This window comes from Loa loa, assembly GCF_000183805.2.
Source record: "Loa loa unplaced genomic scaffold supercont3.23, whole genome shotgun sequence".
Taxonomy (NCBI): domain Eukaryota; kingdom Metazoa; phylum Nematoda; class Chromadorea; order Rhabditida; family Onchocercidae; genus Loa; species Loa loa.
In genome coordinates, this window is record NW_018108203.1 from 293,966 (window position 1) to 318,584 (window position 24,619).

Genomic DNA, 24,619 nt, shown 5'->3' on the forward strand with positions numbered 1-24,619 from the left:
TGTGATATATTGTTTCATTTCAGTTATCATTTTAACTTTACTAACTTATTTAATCAACAAATTTTACTTTACAAAATTCCAAAATAATTCCATTTCCTAGCATTAAACATGGTGCTCTAAACTTGCTACTACTGAAATCAGCAAGTATATCTCCATTTTAAATGGTGTAGAATAATAATAATGATAATAATAATAATAATATAATAATTAAAAAATAAATTAATGGACTAAATAAATAGACAAACAAACAAACAAACAAACAAATGGACAAATATATAAATAAATAAACAAATAAATAAATGAACAAATAAAACAAACAAATAAATAAATGAACAAATAAAATAAACAAATAAATAAATGCTAAACAATGATAAAGCGATAATAACAATGAATAATAACAGAAATAATAATAATTACTGTTATTACTATAATGATAATAATTATTATTGTGCCAATAGTAGCATTAACAATGATTATTATGATTAGTATTATTAGCATTGTTAGCATTAATATCGCCACGACAAGCGCTTCTGCAAACTTTTAATTCCAGCGATATTAAGGAAACTTAAAACCATTGCAATGCAATGTCGAAAAATATTAAGTTAATTAAAAAAAGAAGTTTCCTAAAATTCAATTTTTTACGGTGTTGATAAATGACAGAGTGACGAGAGAGTCTCTACCAGTCAATCAGTGATATCTTCCTTCAATTTTCTCAACAAAACAACACAACAATGGAAAATATTTCAAAAAATAGATCCCAGTTTAAATTCACGAATTTTCGTTTCATTCATTTTTGATTATTTCTTCCGACGGGAAAACGTCATTTCCTGTAATCATGCAAAATGATGTCAGAATCGAACGACCCTATGATATGGAATGATAACAGTTTGTCACTCGTCAAATGATTTAATAAAAAGGTATTCATTTGTGTATGCAGAAGCGCAGAAGATATAAAATGAATCCTTAGATGATTAAATTTTGTCGCTGAAAAGATGAATTAATCTAAATTGAAAGAAGAAATCTTTCTCCTAATTTTAAAGCTCAGTGAGGAAAATTCTTCGGCCAAACCTGTATTAATTAATTGCAATGGAAAGCACCTGAATTGCAGTTACATCGAATTATCAACTTCGTAAACTTGGGAACCTTAACTAACTTAACTGTCCATACTCTAAAATGCAAGTCTTGTAGATTGCCATTCCTAAGTGGTATTAATGATGCCTTAGTTTTATTAATTATTGATATTAAAGTTTAATGAATCCATATCAAACAATAATATTTACGTTTACTCTCAAAGTTAAGATTCAACAGTTCTTTGTCGACTTTTTATTGATGAGGTAATTCCAATTTCTCTCGTTAAGATTGCAAACATTTGAACTTTCTTATAATTTTCGAGATTTCATAGACACTGAGATTTGATTTTAAATTGTTACGGAACGAACTGCAGTAGTATTGATAACAACGGTAATGGTGATGAATGTGTGTAAGATGGGATTGATCGGGGAACATTGTTTGTTCGTTTTATAATAAACCTGTTCTTTTCATCTTTTTCATATATTCGTTTTCGTCCCGAGATTTACTCTTTAAGCGGTATGTCTTAACACACGAAAGAGAGAAGGAGAAGAGAAAGAGAGAGAGAGAGAGAAGAGAAAAAACGATATTTTTCATGCACGTAGAAATGCATCAAAAATTGATGAAAAAAAAAATTTGAAAACTAGCAATGTATAAAAACTACCAATGAACTTTAAACTTTATTATTATTGCGAAGATTTTATGTCTAATAGAAATTTGCAGGATTATTTTAAATTTCGAAACTTAATTTGCTTGATTACTTACTGAAACTTCTTCTACCGATCACGGATACGGCAAGAAAGGAAGTTTCCCATTGTTCGTGAATATATCACACAGATGAAGGTGACATGCAAGACTTGGTCCTCAAACTATAAAATTCTCTATTCGAGGATAGCCAAAGGAAAACTTTATAATTCCTAGAAAAGAATTGTGTAACAGGTCGATTGTTGCCCTTTTCTCGATCCTATTTTATTTAATTACATTAATTAGGGAACTGATTACAAATAAATACGAACTGTTAGGGTGTAACTGATAAGAACCATAAAAGACATAAGAAAGTTATTATTGTAAAATCTGAAATACCACAAAATTTGAAATGATTTTGTGATTTTAATAATATCCGATTGACCTCAAATTAACTAGAAATCAAATATTTATGATGAAGGCCGAGGGAGATAGATGTAGATTTTGAAAAATGAATTACATCCTGACAATTTCGGTTGAGATAATTTTTTCAGTTCCATCGAGAACAGCTTTCAGCGGGAAAAAAAGGACCGAATTGATAAAGAAAAGAATATTAAAAGGTGTTGCACAAAAACAAATGGAATGTACTTCTCCGCTCAGGCAAGCTTTCTTAGAATTTTTTTTCTTTTTTTAAAAACTAAAGATTAGAATGTTAATATGTTAATGAAATACAAAAAAAGTGCCGCAAATTTTTAGAGAAATAATTTGGCAAAAAATTTTCGTTTTACAGTAATTTGAATTCTGCAATTTAGCAATTTAATTTGAATTTTGCTGCTTTCTTCGATGTTTCAAAAAGAATTGCCATATGAGAATGATCAGAGTTGAGCAGGATGAAAATAAGGCCTGGTACTTAAATACTGAATTCATTCTTTTGATTAAATCCCATCTTTCAACTTATAATCGGATCCCATTTATTTGTTCTATTTGTCATGTCTATTGCAGTAAAACCTATGACGTTATCAAAAAGAGGAAGTAGAAACTTATGAAATAATTTATGCATTTTCATTAATTTGTCTTTTTCAGTTCGCATTGAATCACCCGGTAAATAACGGAAGGCTCGATTAAGGTCAGGGTAAAAATTGCTGATAAATCATTCAAGAGAAAAATTATTTCCGAATTTTTTTTTTGCGACATTCAAGAGATGTGGAAGAGATAGGAAGCAATTTGAGCAATTACCAGGTGGAGAGAAATGTTAAGGACAAAGAAAAAGAAAAAGTAAGGAAGAAATACGAGGAAATTGTCACTTAAGGGTAAAACTAGTTTGACCTTCGAATATTGGAGTTAAAAATGAAAAACATCATAAATTACATCTGAACCCGAAAAAATAACCATTTTTGAGCAAAAAGCGAAATGATAGAAAAAGCGAAACATTTTTGAGGAATTGTCCCCTGTCTAATATGACATCTCAATTACGATGGGATACGAAAGGAAAAGAACCATATCTTGTTTGCTGAAGAATTTGGAAAATGGAAATGGGACAAGGATAGTTTACGGTCTCTCTCCAATTATTCATTTACATTTCAAATATCATTTTAACAAAAGTTCGAATTACAATTTTTTTGTCTTGAACTCTCGATCAAACAGTGAGGTAACATCTCTTCGTGTTAACAATATTAATCAAAAATTAAAACAAAGAGTTCGTAATGATTGCCGAACTCTTATCTATAGATGACGAAAATGATAAGAAGTCAAAATAGACAATTTCTTATGGTTGAATAAGGTCCCATTATGGTCGTGAAACTTTCATAAATTGTAAATGTATGACATATTTGAACGAATGAATTAAGCAAAAAAAGATACACAAATGAATGAATGAAATATTTAAAAACATTTTCATGGCTCAAAATTTCAATCCTAAGTTCTCATTTTTTGAAATTGTTTAAAATTTAATGCAATCATTTGAAACAGATGAAGTTAGATGAAGGAAAAACAACAGATGATAGAAAGAAATGCGAAGAAGAAAGGTAAGAGGAGATAATGAAGTCTCCTATTCTCACCTGTAATTGTGACCACTTAGTTGTGGTGTTCTTTCGATCAGGATGAAGGAATATCGTACTATAATTGCCCTTTCCGTAAAAGATGAAAGAGAGTGACCGCTGTATCATCAAACAACAAGCAAGGAAACAAACAGATTAGATCAGATTGGAGGAGGACAGTTACTGAATAAAATTTACGACTTCTTGTGACGCACCAGTCAATCGGTGTCGTCGGAGAAGATAAAACCAAAGAGAAAATGACAACATACGAGATCCATGTCACTAGTGACGTGTTTCGTGCATATTTTGTTACGAATAACCGCATAGTCCACGATCTTACCGCAAACTTACCCGAAACCCATTTTGTAACCTTATCAGTGGAAATATTTTATCAGTGATGATAAATGCAGAGGGATTTGTTGAACTATCACATTTTCAGTAAATTATGACTAATTTTCAACAACCGTCAGACTGAGGAAAAATGGATACATGAACTGAAAGGTATAATCAACACATTGCATATATGCATGCATATAGTGTGAGATGCATGCTTGCATTCTTGCTTCCTGTTGCATTTCTTAGTAAAAATTCTATTTAACAGTCACTACCAACATTTCAAAATGAGCGCATTGTTGGCTCGAAATAGGTAGAAGTGTATCGATGAGAAGATAGGAAGGAATGGTATTAAAGCAAGTAGGAAATAAACAGCGAATAATTTAAGTCAATGCAGTAAACAAGTAATTTAATAAGCAATTCACATAATCAGTTAATCAGATGTTAAATGACGATCCCATAAGCCAATACCATTTGAACCAAATTGCCAACAATAGAAGTTTAGTAAATTTGCCTAGACTTTTATCTCTTTGACCTTAATTCCAGAAATTTCCTAAAAAGCAAGTAACTTATAAACTCTAAGTAATCGAAAGGAAGAGAAACGTAGTCCACCTAGAAGATCTCAAAACAATTTGCAAAGACCTTTCCGCACAACAGCTTCTGGTCGATTATGCAAATTCATATGTCTAAAAGTTTCAGATATTGACTCAACAAATCTAATTATCATTACTTATATCTTTTAAGCCTCTTTCTCATCGCTTATTTACGTTTTTACTTGCTTACCATCAAATTTGCTTCTAATTGACAAATTTTCAATGCTTAATTAATTACATTCGACAGTTCACCAGAAAACACTTCATTACTTATTGCTAAACGCACTCTGTGTCAAGACTTCCCTAAACATCTTGTCTTTTGTACTAAATAAAGGGGTCAAGAAATTCGATGGCATAAAATTCACCTGTCAAATGTAACTTTTTGAAAGATATAAATATCACTTCACAAATCAATACTTCAATCAAGTTTTAATAGCTCAAACATTGTAATCACAACATCACCTAGGGTAAACTACAATACGGTAGGCACGATCATGATTTTGAAAATCAAAAAAAAAAATAAATCTGTTCAGAAAGCTTTGAATTCTCTCAAAAAGACAATTTTTACGCACTGATTGTGCTTTCACATTCGAATACATTGTTGTCAATAGTTGAAAAGATTGCCGAATCATTTTTCATATAAAATTAAACTCCAAAACTTGTCGCATGATTCATCAACGACAACAACGCATCATAAATAAACAACAACCAAAATGCTCATCTTCAAAGCCAGATTTAATAGCGCCAATATGGCTGCTGTAATCAGTTTCAAAGAACAAATAAAAGACTAATGAGCCGAAACATCGTTTCTTTATCAATTTAAAAATATAAGAAAGATATTTTAGATTACGATGGGATCTTGAGATGCAAAAGAAGTGCCAATATTGGCATGAATTATCAGAAATCAAATACAACTGCTTGAAATTTCAATTTTTTGGAACAATCCAAAGTTTTCGATAAAACAAATTTCTGAACATTTAAATACTTTTAAGCTGTCAAATTTAAAATATTGAAAAATTCAAATTTTATAAAACAATGTTGCAAATATTCTCTAAGTTCCTTCTTTGAAAAAAAAAAGTACAATTTGTAAGATTTTGGATTTCAAAGATTGCCAAATATTATTAATTTTAAAATTAAATCCTCGCTTTTAAAAAATATAATGAATATGCGGAGGGATTCCCTACTACCTTCGCCATATGAATCAAAAGCAAACGATGTGCTTTAACAGCTGGCAATTATTTGCTTTTTAAAAGATACTATTAATGAGCAGCGACAGTAAGTCATCTATCTCAATCAATATTTAAAAATTCAATGATGGACTTCACGGGTAAATTTTTAGCTTTTCTTTTTCATGTCAATAAATTCTAAAATTTCAACTTAAATCTTGTTTCAATTTTTTTTCATGTTTCTTGGGAAAAAAATGAGTATAAGTTTGCAATTACATGTTCTGTTCTCATCTTTTTAGGTCACTTCAAAAATTAAGTGAAATAGCCAGAGCCTAGAAAAAAAAAAGAAAAAATCGAAAGTATAGAACTTTTAAAACGTAGAAAGGATGAAAGTCAAAAACTTAAGAGGTCTGAAAAGATTTCGTGAATGTTAGATGTTATTTAAAAAGTGGAAATCATTGTACAATTTGCTTATTTCCTATGCTACTTTCAATTCCCAAAAAAAAAAGAAAAAAAAAATTTATGCAAATCTAGTGACTTCGATAGAAAACGAAAATAACAACAGTTTGGGAAAAATTTGGTGAAAAAAGCTGATAGAAGTAATATTGGGAAGTGTAATAAATTGAAAGAGGAAAAATGCGCAAATATCGTCTCATTATTGCGTGTCACACGCTAATACATAAATTGAAAATTGTAATTGAGTGCTATTTTCTAGCTTTTAAATAGGATTTGTTGCAGTTTTTTTTTAAGAACAAAATCGCTGAAATTTTTATTAAAAATGGGATCCAATCCAAAAAGAACAGAAATGTGAAGGTTTGTATGGAAGGGTTATGGGTTTAAATTTTAAAAACAATATAAATGACAGCAACAACAACACCAATGACAGCATGAAATTTAAAATGTATTTTAGCGATATTTAAAGAATTCAACATTACTTTTGTATACTTTCATCGAGCGATGGTGTTACACTCTTAGGCAAAATTCATCTTTTCATCTGAATTGGATTCTCTTTGTGTATCCCGCTTAATTAGCAGGAACCTCCGTCTATCAGCTCATTAACAAAGTAGGAATATGCACTGGCTGGTTTTTGAATTATCAGTAATGAATGTTAGTGTAAACAAACAAAGTTTTGAAAATGATAAATTAAAGAAAGGAAATGCCAAATATACTTATCTGCCCTAATTGGCACACTATCAGGATGATATATAAGCATAAATAATAATGATATGGTACAAAACTTTCAAGAAATTGAAAATGAGCAACTGACCGGAAGATGTCCAATGTACACTTAGTTTTAGCATCAAAGCAAAACAGGACATGCTTCTATATTGGAGGAATCAATGAGAGATCATTGCATATAGAGTTATCAAGACGTTTCAGACAATCCCCGATGAGATATGAATATTTCAAGTAAAAATAACAGGATAGTGAAAAAGGTAGACGTGAAGTTTACGTTTTTTTCGGTGCATTTATGGAGCAAATTATGGACAACAATCATGTCCACTCATTTCAGATAAGTGAATTTTTAAAATAACATTCTCTTTTTCCTTCATGGATTATTTATCACCAAAACCAAAACTACTCTATTTTGATTACTTTTTTGAAGTTTAACCTAAAATCTCTTCAACAAAGAATCATAAAAATTGGTAATTAAGGTAATAATAATAATAAAATATGTAAAAATTTTTTTTCACGAAGGCAACTACTGGGCCATACTTGGGCCATGAAACGAGAAAAATCATGAAGAATAAAAAGAATGATGAAAAGAGAAGAATGGAAAAATGTGAGGAATTTCAAAGTATTTCACTCCTTTCCCTCATTTCATAATTACCAGTCGTAGATCAAACAAAAGCTTATCTATCACAAGCATTAATCTCATAAGCACAGCAAAGGACTGAGTGCCAACATCCTCAAAGTAATAATAAATTTGAGCTTATCAGTGAAGTTTCTAATTTAATAACACGACACTTCTGTCAAAACAAGTGAAGGTGACTCAACTTATTTGCCTGTTTCTTATATTTTTTGTGAAAATAACTCAAAATGCTTCAGAAATCAAAAACCCTAGAATATTCCCGGGATAGTCCGGTTCTTCCAGAAGATTATTTCGTCAGAAAAAACCGGAAATCACTTATTTCAATATGATGAGAACAGCTGAAAATTTTGAATGAATTATTTGTGTGTGTCTGTATGTGTGTGTGTGTGTGTGTGTGTGCGTGTGTGTGTGTATGTGTGTGTGTGTTATGTATGTGTGTGTGTGTGTGACATGCACAATTATTACGTGTGTTCAACAAATAATCACGAAAGGAATAGGAGTTAGTTTACTTAGTTATATGTAAATAAGGAATCGCTGACAATGGATGAAAAGACGGGATTGAATCCATTAAGCATTCTTTAGCTGGAAAGAAATTTTGATATGGAATTACCGGTCTTCGGGAAAGCAATTACAATTACTGATTTGCTCTATCAAAAAAAAGAAGGCATAAATTGGAATAGAAATTTAAAATTGAGGTATAGGGAGGAGGTGGTTTTCCCGGTAATCAACAAAAGTTAGTCGATCGATTTATTTGGTACTGATGAATTCCAAAACTGGACTAAGCTTAATTTATTGTAATCCCCTGATTCAATGTATTTTTCAGAAGCTTAAATAAAAACAATCCAATGTCAGAAGCAAATAATTGACGTGTAAAATGGATTATCTAAGCCGAAAGATGAGCAGAAAAGAGTAGGAAAAAATGAGAGTGAATATTAGCGCGGAGAAAAGAGAAAGAGAGAAGAGAAAAACACTTCCTTCATTATCATTTTCATTCTTAGTGAAAATGCAAATCCATTCATTCTCTAAACATCAAATATATGAAAATGAGGAAGAAGGAAAACAAAAGCGCACGGAAATGAACGAGAATGAAGCTGTTGGATGGTATAAGTGCTAACCAAAAAAAAAAGCGATTCAAATTTGATTATGAAATTCCTATCAAAATGCATCATATTTTTTTTTGTCATACACCCATTAATTGTTTTGAAGAAGCTTGGCCATGCGTAAGCCAAGGAAAAGGGATTGTTATTAATAGAATTCGATTCATTTCGATTTCAAGAGTCTCCTTACAAGAATTTTTAAAGCAAAAATTTAGCTACCCAATGTTTACTTCTATTTGATCTTCAAGAGAACCTTGTTTCACACCTACTATACTAGTAATTCAATGCTTTGTCTTTCTTGGATACTAATCAACGATACTATCACCTATATAATACGTAGCAAATTCTATTTTCGAAATTTCTTAAATCTTATCATTCTAAGCAACAAATCTGTTACGTTATGGTTCCGAATTATCGACGAATTTTTTGACAAGCAATAATTTGCTGTCACAGAATTACTTCTAAATTATAACAAATCTCCAAATGTCGCATATTCCGAAAAGTTCATTTCCATCGGCTTCAAAATTCATTTTATCAGTGAGAAGAATAAGTGGCATCCACAGATAGCTGAGCTCTTAGCTTTTTTCAAACAATCGACGGGGACATTTGCGTTTTTAAATTACATTGAACACTCTAATTGAAAGAAGCTATGAAACCATTTATTAATTACTTGGAACACTTTTCTAGTTTGCATAGACATTTTCTGATCGCAAAATACTTGCGAACTTGCAAATACAACATTGTAATTGAAGAGATAATGCGAAAATGTATTGAAAATAACGGACAGAATTGAAAATTTAGTGAAGCAATGAGGCGAAAACACTTCCGTAACCGCCGATACTTCACCAAGATATTCTTCATTTCATCAATAAATCTGCGATGTAATTTGCTCATTTTAAAAGATACAAGAACTGCTGAAATTGAATGCGACACAAATGATGGCAATATCGAAAATTCATCACAAGATTTATTCGTCGTGTCATATCACCTCATTATTCATCCTTTTATGGATATATTAACAGAAAAGAAATCTATTTTTGACTATCACTTTCCCAAAAAATGACCAATTAGCCAAGCCTAATACTAGGGTCTTTGTAGTGCTGTTGAAAAAAATTTGCATAGTGTTTTAAAAAGATTTTTCCACCCACACTTCTATTTGATATTCCAAACGTTACTATTCATACTTAATATTCCAAACGTCACTATTGTTTTCCAGTCTGCAGCCACAACAGTATATGAGATATTTTCATTAACCTTAACTTGGTGATTAACTTCGAATTAGGGAATTAATTAATTAACTGAGGCTCTAATACCAACCTGAGAGACTTGGAATGATTTTCTCATGGAAGCAATGATTCTCTAAGGCGAAATTTATTGCTTTCGTTGTATGATAAAAGAATAGGAAGAATTATCCTGCTTAGCTTTCCTCGCTGAATGTCCGTTTTCATCGTGTCCACTCTAACCTTCGGTACAGTTAATCTGAGGGTCAATGAATAATAATAATAGTAGTAATATGAGGAGTAGTATCAAATCGGATTATTCAGACGAGATGATTAAAATGAATTCATTGAAGAGAAGGTACTTGACCTTTACTACATATTCATAATCTATCGCAATACGGCATGGTCAATGCAATTCTTCAGAAAGTTTCGGAAAAGAAAAAAAAAGTAAGGGAAATTACGAACAATTTAAATGGTAGTTTCATATGGAATTAATCATTTAAATGATAAATCATCCAGTTCATATTGAAATATCTTCTGTGCATTGTGCATATGAGCTATAACTCAGAACCAATTATTGTAATTTCCTGATGATTGAATTCGGCGAAATCCCTTTTTGGTTCCCCACTGATAAAATTACCAAAAAAACCTAATACCGGAAGAGGAAGCAAATTGAATAACCAAACAATTTTAATGATCCGGATGAAACTAAATAAAATTTATGGTCACTTGGAACCCATGCAATCACTTATTTCCGAAATATTTTTAATTTTTTTCAAATATTTAAAAATACTAGAATTTTGTTTTGAAATACTTCAATTTATTCGGGTCACATTAACAAGTATTACAAAATAGTATTTGGGAGTTGAGAACTTCCTGGGTACTGGAGACTAAATGTTGCTCAACGGCCTAGAAATTTCAAATTACTTAAAGGTTACTTTGAAGAAAGCAAGAAAATTGTTACTGGTAATGGATGGATCTTTCGCTATTTTTGCTGTAAATTCTGCGAAAGTTTTTAGAAGCAATTGAAAATTAAATAAAATTCAGAATTGATGATATTAAAGTTGGCTCTTGATGAGGTAGTCATTGATCAGGCCAATTATTTCAATGACCAGCATATGTGGAACGAGATATAATGGCTGTAGCAGCCTTAGCAAGCTGCCTATCTGCTTGAGACATTTCTCATTTCATTTCCCAAGAGTATTTGTGTGATTTATAAGTTAACCTAATCCTTTATGTCAACGGCTTATATCAATGATTTTATTAGTTACTAGATAAACCTAATATTACTATTAAGTTACAAAACAGAGTCTTAAACAGACAAGAAAAACTTTTTGTATCACAACTATTTCCCACCTTTTCCACGTTTTTTTTTCTAATCGATACACGTAAAGAAAGACGACGACACTAATTTTTGTCATAATTTCTCTCAAAGTTGTGTATTTTAGAAAATTGAATGAACCATTCTAAATTGCTTTCGTTATTTTCACAACCTTTGATTTTTCTTTTTGAGAAAGAAATGCTAATTAGTTGAGAAATCATACCATCTCTCTTATCGCTACCGTAGTCTAACAATTTATTTGTGAAATTTCATCAAATCGTCTGTCTTCAACAGATTCTTTATGATTCATTGTTACATCTACGATAGGATTACATCAACGAGACATGCAAATCAGTTTCATAATTATGTATAATGAACTTCTCCATTGACTAATGAGTAAGTCAAATAACTAAACCAGTCTGGGATTGCATGAATACAATTGTTAATGAAGCACTACTACTGCTATTATTATTGATACTCATCAGGCATATTTTATGATTGATATATTAATTCATTGTTAGAGAAGAAAGATATTGTGAAACAAAATTAGACTGAACTAAATCTTCTTAGAGCGAATTTCCTAGACAATTCATTACGCTCTAATCAATTTCAATAACAAAAAGCATTAATCGATCATGAAATTGTAAGAATATCATGTGGAATCCCAAATCTTTCTTGTTTACTCTTCTGATAGTTCTAAAATACAAATTATAATAGTACAGTTTCTCCATTTATCATAAAATGCTGAAGTTTAAAAAGTGTGTAGATAAAGCTAATAATAGGGTAATCAGAAAGAATTTTTATAGCAGATCGGGAATATTTTTTCGAGGAATGAAATGAGTCAATGTTGCAAATCAAGATGGAGCGAAAGAAAGCAGAAAAATTATCGTGAAAATTTGGGGCATTATCGAGAAAATTTCAGGTTTTTTTTGCCATTGGATCATAAAAATTTCGGACAAATTAAATGAACTAATTCTTGAAGGCTATTTAAAGTTCTAATGGAAGTTTTAGGAGGAAGAATGAGAATATCAAACAGAAATGAGCCGAAAAAGGTTTTCCGTTCGCGGAATTTTCAGTTCACTGAGTTTTACAATATTTCAAAAATTCTTTTTGATGAAACATATTTCATTCCACTGTTTAAGCATGAAAGAGTATTTCCATCGTTTGGGAAACTCTTTATGGTGATAGTTAAAAACTCGACCTCAACTTTTTGACTTCCAAATTTTTATCACTTTTTAAATTATTTTATAATTCTCACTTCAATTTGTTTGGGAGAAATGAAAATGGATGAAGTTTGGAAATGCTTCATGAAGACATTTTCTCCTCTAAATTATAATGTGCAAAAAAGTGTTCTACAAGGTTTTCAAGTAAGCCTAGTAGTTAATAACGTATGTTGGTCGAATATCGTTTGCTCCAAACCACAAGCAACCCAAAGATCAGGTGAATGACAGTTTAAAATTTAAGTCAAATTTTTGTCCACCGTGCTTACTACAACGATGTAATTACTACTTACAAAGTTATCATATGGTGTCGAAAAAATTTGCCAGAAAAATGCGTCACTTTGCTGATGTAGTCAGCTAATATCAGTCAGTCAATGTGCTATACCTTTCTTTAATTAATCTTGGAAAAAAAAGCAAATTTCTTTAATTAATCTTGTAAAAAGTAAAATTAATTTTGTGATCTTTGCAAAATTCTTTAATTAATCTTTAATTAATCTTGTAAAAAAGATGTTAATTTCGATAATTTTTGTAGAAACCGACTCATACATTATGCTGAAATACTCATATTTTTTGTATATCTGTCATTAATTCGCAATAGCAGTTGACTGATAAGTTGACGGAATTTTCCATAAAATTTAAAACCTGAACAAATTTTGAGAGAGAGTTCTAGTATCATAGGGTAATCAGAAGGGAATTTTCATTATCTGTATTATAAACAGATGTTAGTTTAAACGATTCATTTCCTTCTCATCAATTAATAAAGCAGAGATAGAAGGCCAAAGGACACAAAATTTACTCTACAGATACTACACTAATTAGCAAAATTTAACAATTTGTGACCGTGATTGGAAAGCAGGAATGCTTATTACGGAAATTATTCAAATGTAAGGTAATAAATACATTGATAGAGAGCGACTGGCAAAGGTAAAAAATATGGAAGGTAATAAGGATATAAGATAAATGCAAAAGAATTTAAGCAAGCAATTACTTTTTTTGAGGAAACAACCTATTTGAAAAACCCAAATTCTGATGATGCCAGAAATATTGTGCATTTTTCAAGTTAAAATCATCCATGATAGAGATGCGGAATTCTCATTCTTTTCTCACTGATTACAACTTATCACTTATTCTTATTCCTTTCCTTTCCTTTTCCTTTTCGAAAAGAATAATTAGACTCACAAAAATTTCCACAGCTTTCATTACAGACATAGTTTTTGCATAAAATATTTCGAATTAACTTTACTCCAACAATCTTCGTTCCTGATGTATCAATTTTTCAACGAAACTATTTTTCGTTTTGACTATTCCTCTATATTGTACACTGTATTAACTCTATATGTGAGCATGCAACTTTTCCGGAAATACTGATTGGACAAATACCCAATATATTACAGTTGCAAATAGTTAGAGGTAAAATTGCCTGATCAATACCAGGTTTTAATTTGGTTCCATTTGCAACTCACACAAATTCAGTAAATATTTCCCCAAATATTTCAGATTATATTCGATTACAACGTAGAATCAAAGGGATCTATTCAATCTTTTATTTGGTGACTCTTCTACTCAGTACTCTACTCATCACTTTCGATAAAACAAAAACAGAACAGAGTCACCAATGTTCGGATTTTCACTGCAACATACTGCAAAGCAAAATATTTAAAATTTAGCCCGTATCACTCATATCCATAGATAGTTGACGTAAATGTAATCAGTTTATCAGTTGTACATGAAATTTAGATATTACGTGGACTACAAAAAACTGCAGCATTCTTTGTCATAAACATTCCATCTTCACACAGCTTCAGTGTTGATGAGAAGATATACTGAATGTTTATGACAGGACTTGTTAAACTTGTTTTCAAATTTTGGAATCATTTTTTTAGTAATGAAGAAGGCATCAAAGAGGTTTTCCTCTTGGTAAAAAATTTTTGACTCTTTTGTCCCACATAGGTGTACCTTAGTGATCGTAATATTCCTAGCAACGAAATACAATTCTAAAAATGATGATCTAAAAAATAAAACAATTCTAAAAATGAAATGATGATCTAAAATGAAATGATCCCAATATTTTTCACATTATTTTTTCCTATGACAAGAAGAGAACAGTCCATTATTGCTGTAAGATTTACTGCTTATTTGTACGGTTTGGCTGTAATAAATTAATAACACATCATTTTATGATGATGGTGGTTCTCTATCCTTCGGATTTTTGTAAGGTGCAAAGTAGTTTTTTGAAAACTGCATGGGTACAATAATCATGGTGATTTTTCTGGACAAATGCAATATTTTTGGAGTCTGATAATATAAGTTGAACAGCGTAGATAACACCATATAACAACCGAACATGAGCAAGGCTTTTTCTGTACCGCATAAAAATTAATACTGTTGGCCAAGGGCTATACAGGAAAAAGATATTTTTATTTGGGCTTCCCTCATCTCTTTTGAAGAAATTTCGTAAGAAAAATCATTTCCAGGTAAGCAAAAGCAAATACTTTTGAAAGTAAGAACTTTGAATAGTCTTCTGCCACTAAATGTCAGCATTCCCAGTATTCATCTTCAAGATGTCCAACTCCTTTTTACTAGCCTTTTCCCTGACCATATCTGGCAGTATCTCTTTCGTACCTATAGCAAACTTGCAGTTTTCTAACTGCTGAGGAGAGGAAGGTAACAAATTTTATTCCTTTAACAGAAACTATGAAATAAAATTGCACATCAATGAGGAATCCAAAAGTATGAGTAAAATCTGAGCTGAAAATTTTCCAGTTTTGAAAAGATGAGCTTCTTTCGTTCTTTAATTCATGCTTAGCGTAGCCACGCTTTCACCTTAAACATGAACGGAAGTGAAAAACATTCCATTGGGTATCAGCAGAACATTTGAATTTTCCCTGAAGATTAAAATTACATACGTCTTTCATTCATCACTGTCAATTAGAATTCTTCCATAAGTATTAACCTTCAAACAGGCATTAGCATTATGCTTTGGTATGAACAAAAAGTTTTCCGGTACCTTTCCTAAGAACATCTCCAAAATTTTAATCCATCTGTAGACCGATCGCTAGCTAACAAAGTTTCCAAGTCAGAACGACCATGATAAAGCGGTTTCGTTCATACGCTGTGGCACAACCTAACCATAATATTTCAAATAATGGAGACAGGTCTTTTGAATAAGTTCATGAAGACAAGTCTTTTGAATAAGTTCATGTTTAAAAACTGTTTTCCTTTCCATGCGCTAATTCTATATATCAATCAGTGATAAAAACTAAAATGAAAGTATGCGTCCAGACGATCATATCTTTAAAGTCCATCTTTATAAAAGACAAAATCTAATATCAGATTAGCGAAGCTATTCTGTTTAACTTCAGTTGAATAATCGAACAATTAAGTACTGCATATGAAAATACAGAATGTAAGAAACCTCTAACCGTTATGTAACAACATCCAAAAGAAAGCCATTCCAGAAGGAAACGGGTTTTTTTCTACTCCTTCACCATCGTACTCCAATATTCTAAACCATAATTAAGGAATCTGCAAATGGAAATCATATCGATGAAGTAAAAAATGATAATTTACGAACATGTAAATTAAAGTACGCCGAATCAATTCTAAGTAAAAAAATAAGACTAAAAACCAAAAGTGGAATGTTAGGTCTTGCAGAGACTTATGATTGAAAAAGTGAGCACCAGTTAGGATGCTGAAAACATCGCTGCTGACTGTAGTCACTTTTGTTTACCTTATTCCTGCTTTATAATGCTTTCAATTATTCAGAACCTACTTCTGTACATAATCCAGTCATTGGGTAGCGGCAATATCCCAGTGTTTACGTTCTTTAATTTCTGTAAAAATCCATGGACACCGCGACCCACCATAACACCATTAACTGGATATTTTTCTAACCTCTGAAGTGAATAAATTGCAACACTCCTCGAAAAAGCTTGCAAATATTCTGAATTTAAAAGATTGCTCATATTACAGCTGTATAATTTGTAGTGATTTCAAAGTAGGGTTAAAAACTGAAAAGGAAAAGCATGACAAATCGCAAAAAGGATTAAAACTGAACAGATTGAGTATTTAAAACGATTTCATGTTATGATCGAGTCTTGCAGACCCTAAGACTACAACAAATTATGGCAAATAATATTAACATGAATAGATCAATAATTATCTTGTTAACGGAACTCCTGTAGGATTAGACATTAAATACTGAACAAATAGATTGATGGGTTTATTTGGAAATGTTGGACAATACACAGACCCCAGCAAGCTACCTGTATCGCTTCACAATAGACTCGTGATATTAAAACATAATTAAACAAAATGGTTCCATTATGAGAATATTACAAATGAAGATGATGAAGTTAATCATAATGAAAAATATTATTACTTTAAAGCTACTGTTCAGTGATGGGAGACAACATTAGAAGAAAAGCTGCAGAAAACTTTGAAACTTACCTGCTGAAATCATAACAATCATCGATGCTTTGTTAAGAACGACAGCTTCCCGAATTAAATGAGACGACGACAGTTCCATCCACCCCGTATGCTCTCACCAACTTCCAAAACGACACTTCTCACTTTTTTGGTAATTCGCGGCCCGGGTAGTTTCCTGGTTTTTGAAATTTCCAGTGATTGAAGGGTCGAATAAGTTCGGGACAAATTTATATTCCTATGTTCATAGCACTTTTCTTGATAATCGATTTCTATTCGCAGTCTTATCTGCATCATCCATCTCTTTTATATTATTTCAAATTGAACTTTCCACACCTTTGAATTCATTTTCTTATTTCACATAGATTTCATTTGTTTTGTAATACCGTAATTGATTAAATCTCTGAACAAAACTCTATGGAATGAGCAAATTTCTTGTAGAATTTTGATGAAATAATATTACTGATAAGGGAAGGACTTGTTATTACCACAATGACAAATTACGACGAAATGCCGCCATATATCCATGAAAACAGCTGTCGTAAGTATCATAAATTTTGACTAATTAGTGTAAACTTTTAATTGCATCTTCTTTATGAATAATAAAAACATCCCAATTAAAAAACAGTTGGATTTAGTGGGTTAATTGCATTCCTAATCAAATACCAAGAAAGTTAATTGTCTTTTTTTTTCATATTTACCCTACAAGATATGTGATTTTCGTTTGCAGAAGATTTTCAAAATATCAATGCGTCACGTATTCTGAGAGATATTACATTCGTAAGGTTATGTTTGGAAAGTATTTGCATGAATGAGGAAGATGAATTTATCGTTGAAGTGATTAGGAGACGATCTTTGTTTGGGTAACTTTTTTTTCTGATTAATTTTCATCCTTTTCGGGGTATTTTGTTAGCCTAATTGAGGTTTAAAAAAATCAATTTGGATCTGTTTTCACGAGCCGTCGTCAAAAAATTCTGTGTACTAAATAACTAGGTAATTCTGTCGACTTTATGAAATTCCATTCTTATGTTGTTCAATTTTTGTAGTTCAGATTTATCCTGGAATATCAATTCCCGTCGATAGATGCTGCCTCTACTTCGCTGAAAGCAAGGGTTCGCATACATGCTAAACACTTCAATGGTAATATTATTCATTTCCGACATAAACGTGTTATACGGATTAAGATGATTCCGGAATTGGTTAATTTATGGAAACGATCACCATTATTGTTAGCAGTTTATGCGAAATTGAACACATTAGGAAAATATTCAGTTAGTTTAGTTCTTTTTCCAAATTCGTTTCACTTGTATACATGTCGTTTTAATTGGTATTAGTAAGCATAGGAGGATCTTGTATTAATAAGATGTACTCTTTTTTTAGAGCGAATAGTCTTTTTTGTGGGCATCGGAAAAAATCAATGTTTTCGATTTTTATTCTTTGGAAACTTTTATGCCCAATTCTTTATTGGTTCTATGATTTATTTATTATTTATTTTTCTTTAAGCATTCAATATCAAGCATCATCGATATTGTTGATCGTTTGGTGAAAAAAGACAAATGCAGACTTTATTTTACGTTTCTTTTTACTACGTTTGCGTTTTTGAAACATTTGTTCTTTGCAGACAAATCATTACCAGATGTTTAATTTACGTATTTTTGTGACAGTCCGAATACCTGTAATTGTTTCAGATGAAAAAACTAGGAAGCTGTGAAGTACCGTTAGAGGAACTTATTATTCCTCCCTTCATCATCTGCCGAGATTTTCTGTTTGTTGGCCCCGGATTTTCAGCTTCTGCTTTGGTTTGTTTTCAAAAATTAATCTTTCTTTTGATTACTTATTTGAAAGGGTAAATTTAATTAATGCTAATAAATCTTTAATTATTTGGTTATCTTCACCTGTTGTTATTGGAAGATTTTAAAAAGATACTAGAATACTAATGAAATTATAACCTTCAATTCTGAATCCCACTGCTCAGTTTTGTCAACTAATTAAATTGTCATAACTTTAGTGCTACAGATAAAAATCGATCTCGGATCACATATCCGACTGTTGATGGAAAGGCTAGAATGGATGAGAAATGGTAGTTTACCACAAAGTGGATCAGCTACTCGTGCCAGATCGAGATCTTCGTCTAGAAAAGGATCAGTTTATGCTTCCAGTCGATTAACACCTTCACTACCCCAGCGTCGTGCCTTCTCCTCATCTCCTCCCCGTTTATCAAGGATCGCTGATCAAGTTGAGTTCTTTCTTGCTATTTATATTCTGTTTTGGGAGTCATTCGTTCGTTCTTTTTTTACAGTAAATGGAAATTCTTCGAAAATTTTGGAACTTAATTTTAACTATTCAAGAAACATTTCAGTGTTGAGACCATTTCCTCCACCTCTTGTCAGTAGCAGTCCACGTGATACTGTGTTGTCTTCTCCTTATGCAGATAATACTCCACGTGCAGCGATACGTGAACTATGTCCAACGAGCCCATCTTACCGAATCAAACTAACTGTTTATTCGGCTCGTCGTTTGCCTCTTTCATTCAACTCTAGGTTATTTTTTTTCTAATTTTCAGATCTTTTGCAAAAATCATTTATCTTGAGGAAATAGACACTTTTCGTTCTACAGAGGTGATGCTGTTGCACCATCAACTTATCTAACGGTGATTGGAGAAGATGGACGGACTTTGAGTTCACCGGTACGTGCTGGAACGTTACATCCAGAATGGAACTGGACGGAAACATTCAATGTTTGTTGATATTTCTTATCTTTCAATATATAGGAAATAAAGTTGCAAAATGAAAAGCAAAAAAAGGGTGTAGTCTCTTAATCTGTTATTTTCCAGTAGTGAATGTAGGTTTTTGGTTTTCGGATTGAGTGAGGCAAATTTTCTGCCTGCTTTAGGTATCAAGAAGTCGTCAGAATCTGGTTGTGAAATTATGGAAACGTTGTATTGTTGGGTCAGATAAAGTAATTGGTTTTATATCACTCCAATTGCCACCTGCTGATACAGGAAAATCGGAATACGAAATGTCCGATTTATCGGTTTCAAATCAGGCACCTTTGATTACTGTAAGTATTTATTTTTGTTGTATTATTGTGATTATTGCTAGGATTTAAAAAAGCTTACATTGCTTATCAGTTGTAGTAGGTGTTTTGGGTGGAAGAAATTTCTTTTGACTACTGATTAGTTCCTTATTTTGGGCAAAAGGCAAATTTGCTTTTGCGACATAATAGTCGATGCTTTACCAACCTCAGTAGCATTGCTTCAAAACTTAAGTCTTTTCTACTGATTGCTATTCATTCAATACTCTGCTACTTGCTTTGAGTATGAATAAAAAACATCAAAATGCATATGCTTGATTTTTTCCATGCAATTTTCAGCTCTCTATTTCGTGTGAAACCCTTCCACATGCCGAGTCATATGATAAGGCGCCATTGTTGGTACCTTTGTCATCACCATTACCGCTTAAGCCGCTCCTTTCTGAAACATCTCCACGATTACAAAAGATGACAAGCGAGGAAATATTCGAAAAATTGAGGTAATGTATTCAGTAACTCTGATTGTTATTGACGCATAAATCTGATGGGTAATTTTAGGAAGGAGTAAGGAACTTTGGAAGAATCCTGTCCTATTTTCTCCTTTAAAATTCAACTTTGAAATCAGTGTTTGAAACTGGGTTTTTAATAAATTTTAATTTCCGAAAAATTTGACAGGAAAAATATCTCCGAATTAGAACGAATGATGGAACGACTGAAGTACTCCTGATTATTACATTTTTGGCTCAGTACAAATTTGCCTGCCATTGCGCGCTTTTGTAAGAGAAATTATACTGAAACCAGCGATCTTATTAATTGCAAGTTACATTTCAATTTTCTTATAAGTGTGGTTTAGAATTTTACTGTTGCTGCCCATCCGGGACAACAAGGAATTAGAATTGCTATTGTTAGAACTAGAAGTGCAACTGCATCAAATAATCAAGTGTCCTTAAATATACATTATGCACTTAAAATATGTCATTTCGTTAATTATTCGCATCTATTTTAGCCGCTCGAGCATATTCTGACAGTACTGGCATACAGCAGCTTCTTAGTATAATTATTGGAAGCCTATTAACCTTTCTCACATATGCATATTTATAAAATGAGTTTTTAGAATTCCAGGTTCTATTAGGCTTCAACTCATTTTTAACATCCCTAAGATATTTTAATATCCTTTCCTAGTGCATCCACTGGTCTAGATTTATTGGACTCAGATTATACTGGATTTTTTTTCTGCTTCATGGATATATCGGAATCCAACTATTGATTTAAATGTAACCATAAGCCAATATATGAATTCGTGAGAAAGTGATTTGAATTGTTAAGATCTTTAGGAAATTCGAAAATTGGCAACTTTCTTGTTGAAGATTGCAACTTCTCAGTTAGGCAATTTCTTAGTACCTCTTTGAGATACTAAGGAACTGAGATACTAACGTACTTGAGACACTCTGCTTAAGATATTAAGGGATTTACAGGCTTGATAGTTGTAGAAAGAGGTAGTTGGTAGGTATATTAACATAATTCTGATCTATTTTCCTCATGCTAAAAGGAATTCTTCCTAAACCATGCGCATTAAGGGGGCTATGCTTGTTGTAGTTATCTTCCAGTAATATTAAAGGATGTTTTGTTAAAGAAAAAGTTTTTTAGAAAAAAAAGTAATTTTTTTCCTTACTAAAAAAAAAAGTTTTTTTTAAAGAAAAAGTTTTTTTAAAGAATATTTTCTTAAAGAAAAAATCTTTCTTAAAGAAAAAATTTCTTAAAGTTTTCTTAATTAAAGAAAGTTTCCAGCTGTCTTCTCAAAGAATTAATTTTCGATCTTAGTAAGCATAGCTGTCCCTCACTTTTGTTGTGCGACACATGCAAAGCACCTACTATTGAAATTAATAAAGTAACGACGAAGCTTTAATTTCTTGAATTTGGAAGTCATGCACCAATCTATGCATCCAGAAAAATATATTTTTTGATTTGACATATTTAGTTAAATAATACTAAAGTGTTGTCGCTGTTAACAATGGACGCATGTTAACATACGATGTAAAATATATCAAAGCATTTCTTGCTGTATATCAAAGTAAAAAAAGCAAATCTAATTGCGATGAACACATAAATTTAACCAATATGCCTACTGTTTGTATCGCAAAGGTAAAGCAAGTTCTTCCAAAACTTCAGAGGAATGCAACAGCAATAAATTGTTATTAGAATGGTCAAAACTCAACGTCGAAATCAAGGTCGGATGTAAAGGGCTTTTGGAAAAATGGCACTCATTAAGAACATTGGATAAGAAGACTGCTTACATTCGTTTAAAATGACTTTTTCAATACAAATTTTTGGGAAAGAGAATCAGAACAGCTAATCAAATATATTCAATCCAGACAGTTCGGCGACATATAATATCAAAAACACAAAAAAAAATGTGAAGATATCTTGGAAATGTCACCGCTGGAAGATACCAGAAAATGAAGCCGAGGAGCAAATCTGCTCTTGGCTCCAAACTTCTCTGCTTTTGGGCCTATGACTGACTATGTACAGCAGGCAGTTAAACAAGCAACAATCTCAGGAATAAATATATTACTTATCGAGCACCTCGAAGTTATCATCCAAACCACCGGCTAAAGCTGCTATTACACTCACTTGTCTTACACTCACTTGTCCTGCACCACAAATTTCAACTCTTTCCATTTTCTTCTGATCCACGTCCTGCTTCCTATCCTTCGACCTCCCGTCTCCGGAATCTTCCGTTTTCTGGATTTTCACATCACCACTCAGGAGTTCTACTTGCGGACGACGGTCCTCCGATTCGAAATCAAGTGCATCTAAGTTTTGAGGGTCTGCATCATCCGATGCATTTTGAGCAGACGACGAAACTACACTCTCGGAAGGACTACTGGTTGACGACGAATGCTTCTGTTTATCCTTCTGTACCTTGTATGCTGTTGAAATTAACTCATCACTGCAAACCGATGGCGCCGGATCTTTCGGATGAGCCTTTGGTTTTTTTTCAGTGGTTTCTGAAACTTTGACTTCGGTCTCAGCGCGAATTCAGCCTCGCTTGAGTCTGAGGTATCTAAGTTCGGAAATTTCAAGCCACGGAGGAAATCGCGTTCGTCTTCTGAAAACAAAAAACAAAAAGTGATAGTCTGCAGCTGCTTTTAAAAGATAAATTAATAGTTAAAGATACAAATTAAAGACTTTCATAGATTGCGCATACAAGTATATCTGTAGCTGGAGATGATAAAATATAAAGATGATATTCTACAGGTGATAGTCAGGAAAATAAAATCTGTTTTGTCACTTCCGAAAAAAGGGACATATCGTTTTTCCTAACAATAAAAAAAATTCTTGCCAAAAAAACATAGCAATCTAAAAATGACCTGTAAAAGGACTAAGTGATCGACTTGGTAACGAAGGTTTGTCGGAGGTTTCCTCAATGTCAGATTCTTCACTACTGAAACCAGGTGGTAGCAAATCCGCCAATTCAGTATCTGTATCATCTAAACAACCAATTATGTCTCAAATCCAAAATACCCAATATAACATTAAAATCATAAAATTTGTTACCGTTTGTTCTATACCAATCTTATCCCACAAATTTTAAGTGTTAGAAAATTGGGAGAATTTGTTTGAAAAAAAGACTGTGTAGAGACAAATAGTATTATTTTCTACGTAATACTGGTAAAATATCTAAAATTTAAGACGTAAAAGGTTTCAAAAAAATATAAACATTGAACTTACCACAAAATGGTGACTTTTTAGGAATATGATCAACGAAAACCTGGCAAACTGGACCCAAATAATAAATCAACAAGTAGTCTTCACAAACTTTGTATTTTTTATATAGGATATCAATTATTGGTTGCAGTAAAATTCGATAAAGGTGCGCGCAGGCCTAAAAAAAAAGCTGTCAAAATGTTAGGAAAGATGTCTACCACAAATTTTTAAATAAAAGATTCTTCCTTGAACACAGTTCCTCAAAAGTATTTGGGATTCATTGTTCAAGAGTTCTTAACAAAGTCTTTACCCTAACTAAGTTCACTGAATATACCCAAATACGAAAAGACATTAAACTAGACATGAAACTAGAAGTAAAGAAGCTGAAAGTACGCGCCTTATTCATTAATGAAATAAGTAATATAAAAAAGGCCAAAGTATACTATCGCGCACTCTTATCGCCAAGTTTTGCAACAGCTGCTTCAGATATATTAAGGCTTTATCAATTTGTCGTCTAATCCATCTGGAAAATGCAAAGAAAAGTTTAGAAATTACTAAGGTACAAACAAATAATGACCATTTAGGACAAGATTTTGATCTGATAAACAACAATCAGTTCTTCAGCATTTAGCAACCAAAACATAGTTATCAGTAGGTGAGCAAACAAAACGGTAACACCATTCAATTCAAAACACCTTTAATATTCCCAATCGAATTATCAAGGAACTATCTTATGGGAAGATAAAATTTTATATACTTTCCTTCCTATCCTTCTAATCTCTAGTTTTAGTTGTTTCCTCAGTTTTACGTTACAAACATCAGAAGCTCCATTAAGAAAGAAAATTTAGAGAAAGCATATCAAATAAACGAAAAATTTACATAAACCTGAAGGATCAGACCAATTT

At 31.9% G+C, this 24,619-nt stretch overlaps 2 protein-coding genes across 2 annotated transcripts in view; one reads left to right on the forward strand and one right to left on the reverse strand.

Annotated features, from left to right (window-relative positions):
- Positions 1–17,468: 17,468 nt before the first annotated feature.
- Positions 17,469–20,510, forward strand: LOAG_04299 (C2 domain-containing protein; the record flags this gene model as incomplete). The annotated part of the gene is made up of 9 exons (XM_003139836.1): positions 17,469–17,517; positions 17,707–17,839; positions 18,028–18,247; positions 18,665–18,775; positions 18,993–19,188; positions 19,336–19,516; positions 19,593–19,713; positions 19,869–20,036; positions 20,349–20,510. 9 exons carry the CDS (start codon positions 17,469–17,471, stop codon positions 20,508–20,510), a joined length of 1,341 nt encoding a protein of 446 aa, XP_003139884.1.
- A 2,064-nt stretch (positions 20,511–22,574) lies between these two features.
- The window catches only part of LOAG_16849 (hypothetical protein), a gene marked incomplete at its 3' end in the record, with an annotated part of 5,467 nt that continues 3,422 nt past the window's right edge, over positions 22,575–24,619 (reverse strand). The window contains exons 7-10 of the mRNA XM_020449507.1: positions 24,168–24,237; positions 23,739–23,892; positions 23,378–23,497; positions 22,575–23,014 (exon numbers count right to left, since the gene is read on the reverse strand). Coding sequence (XP_020306962.1) covers positions 22,575–23,014; positions 23,378–23,497; positions 23,739–23,892; positions 24,168–24,237 — 784 coding nt within the window. The remainder of the gene's footprint in view (positions 23,015–23,377; positions 23,498–23,738; positions 23,893–24,167; positions 24,238–24,619) is intronic.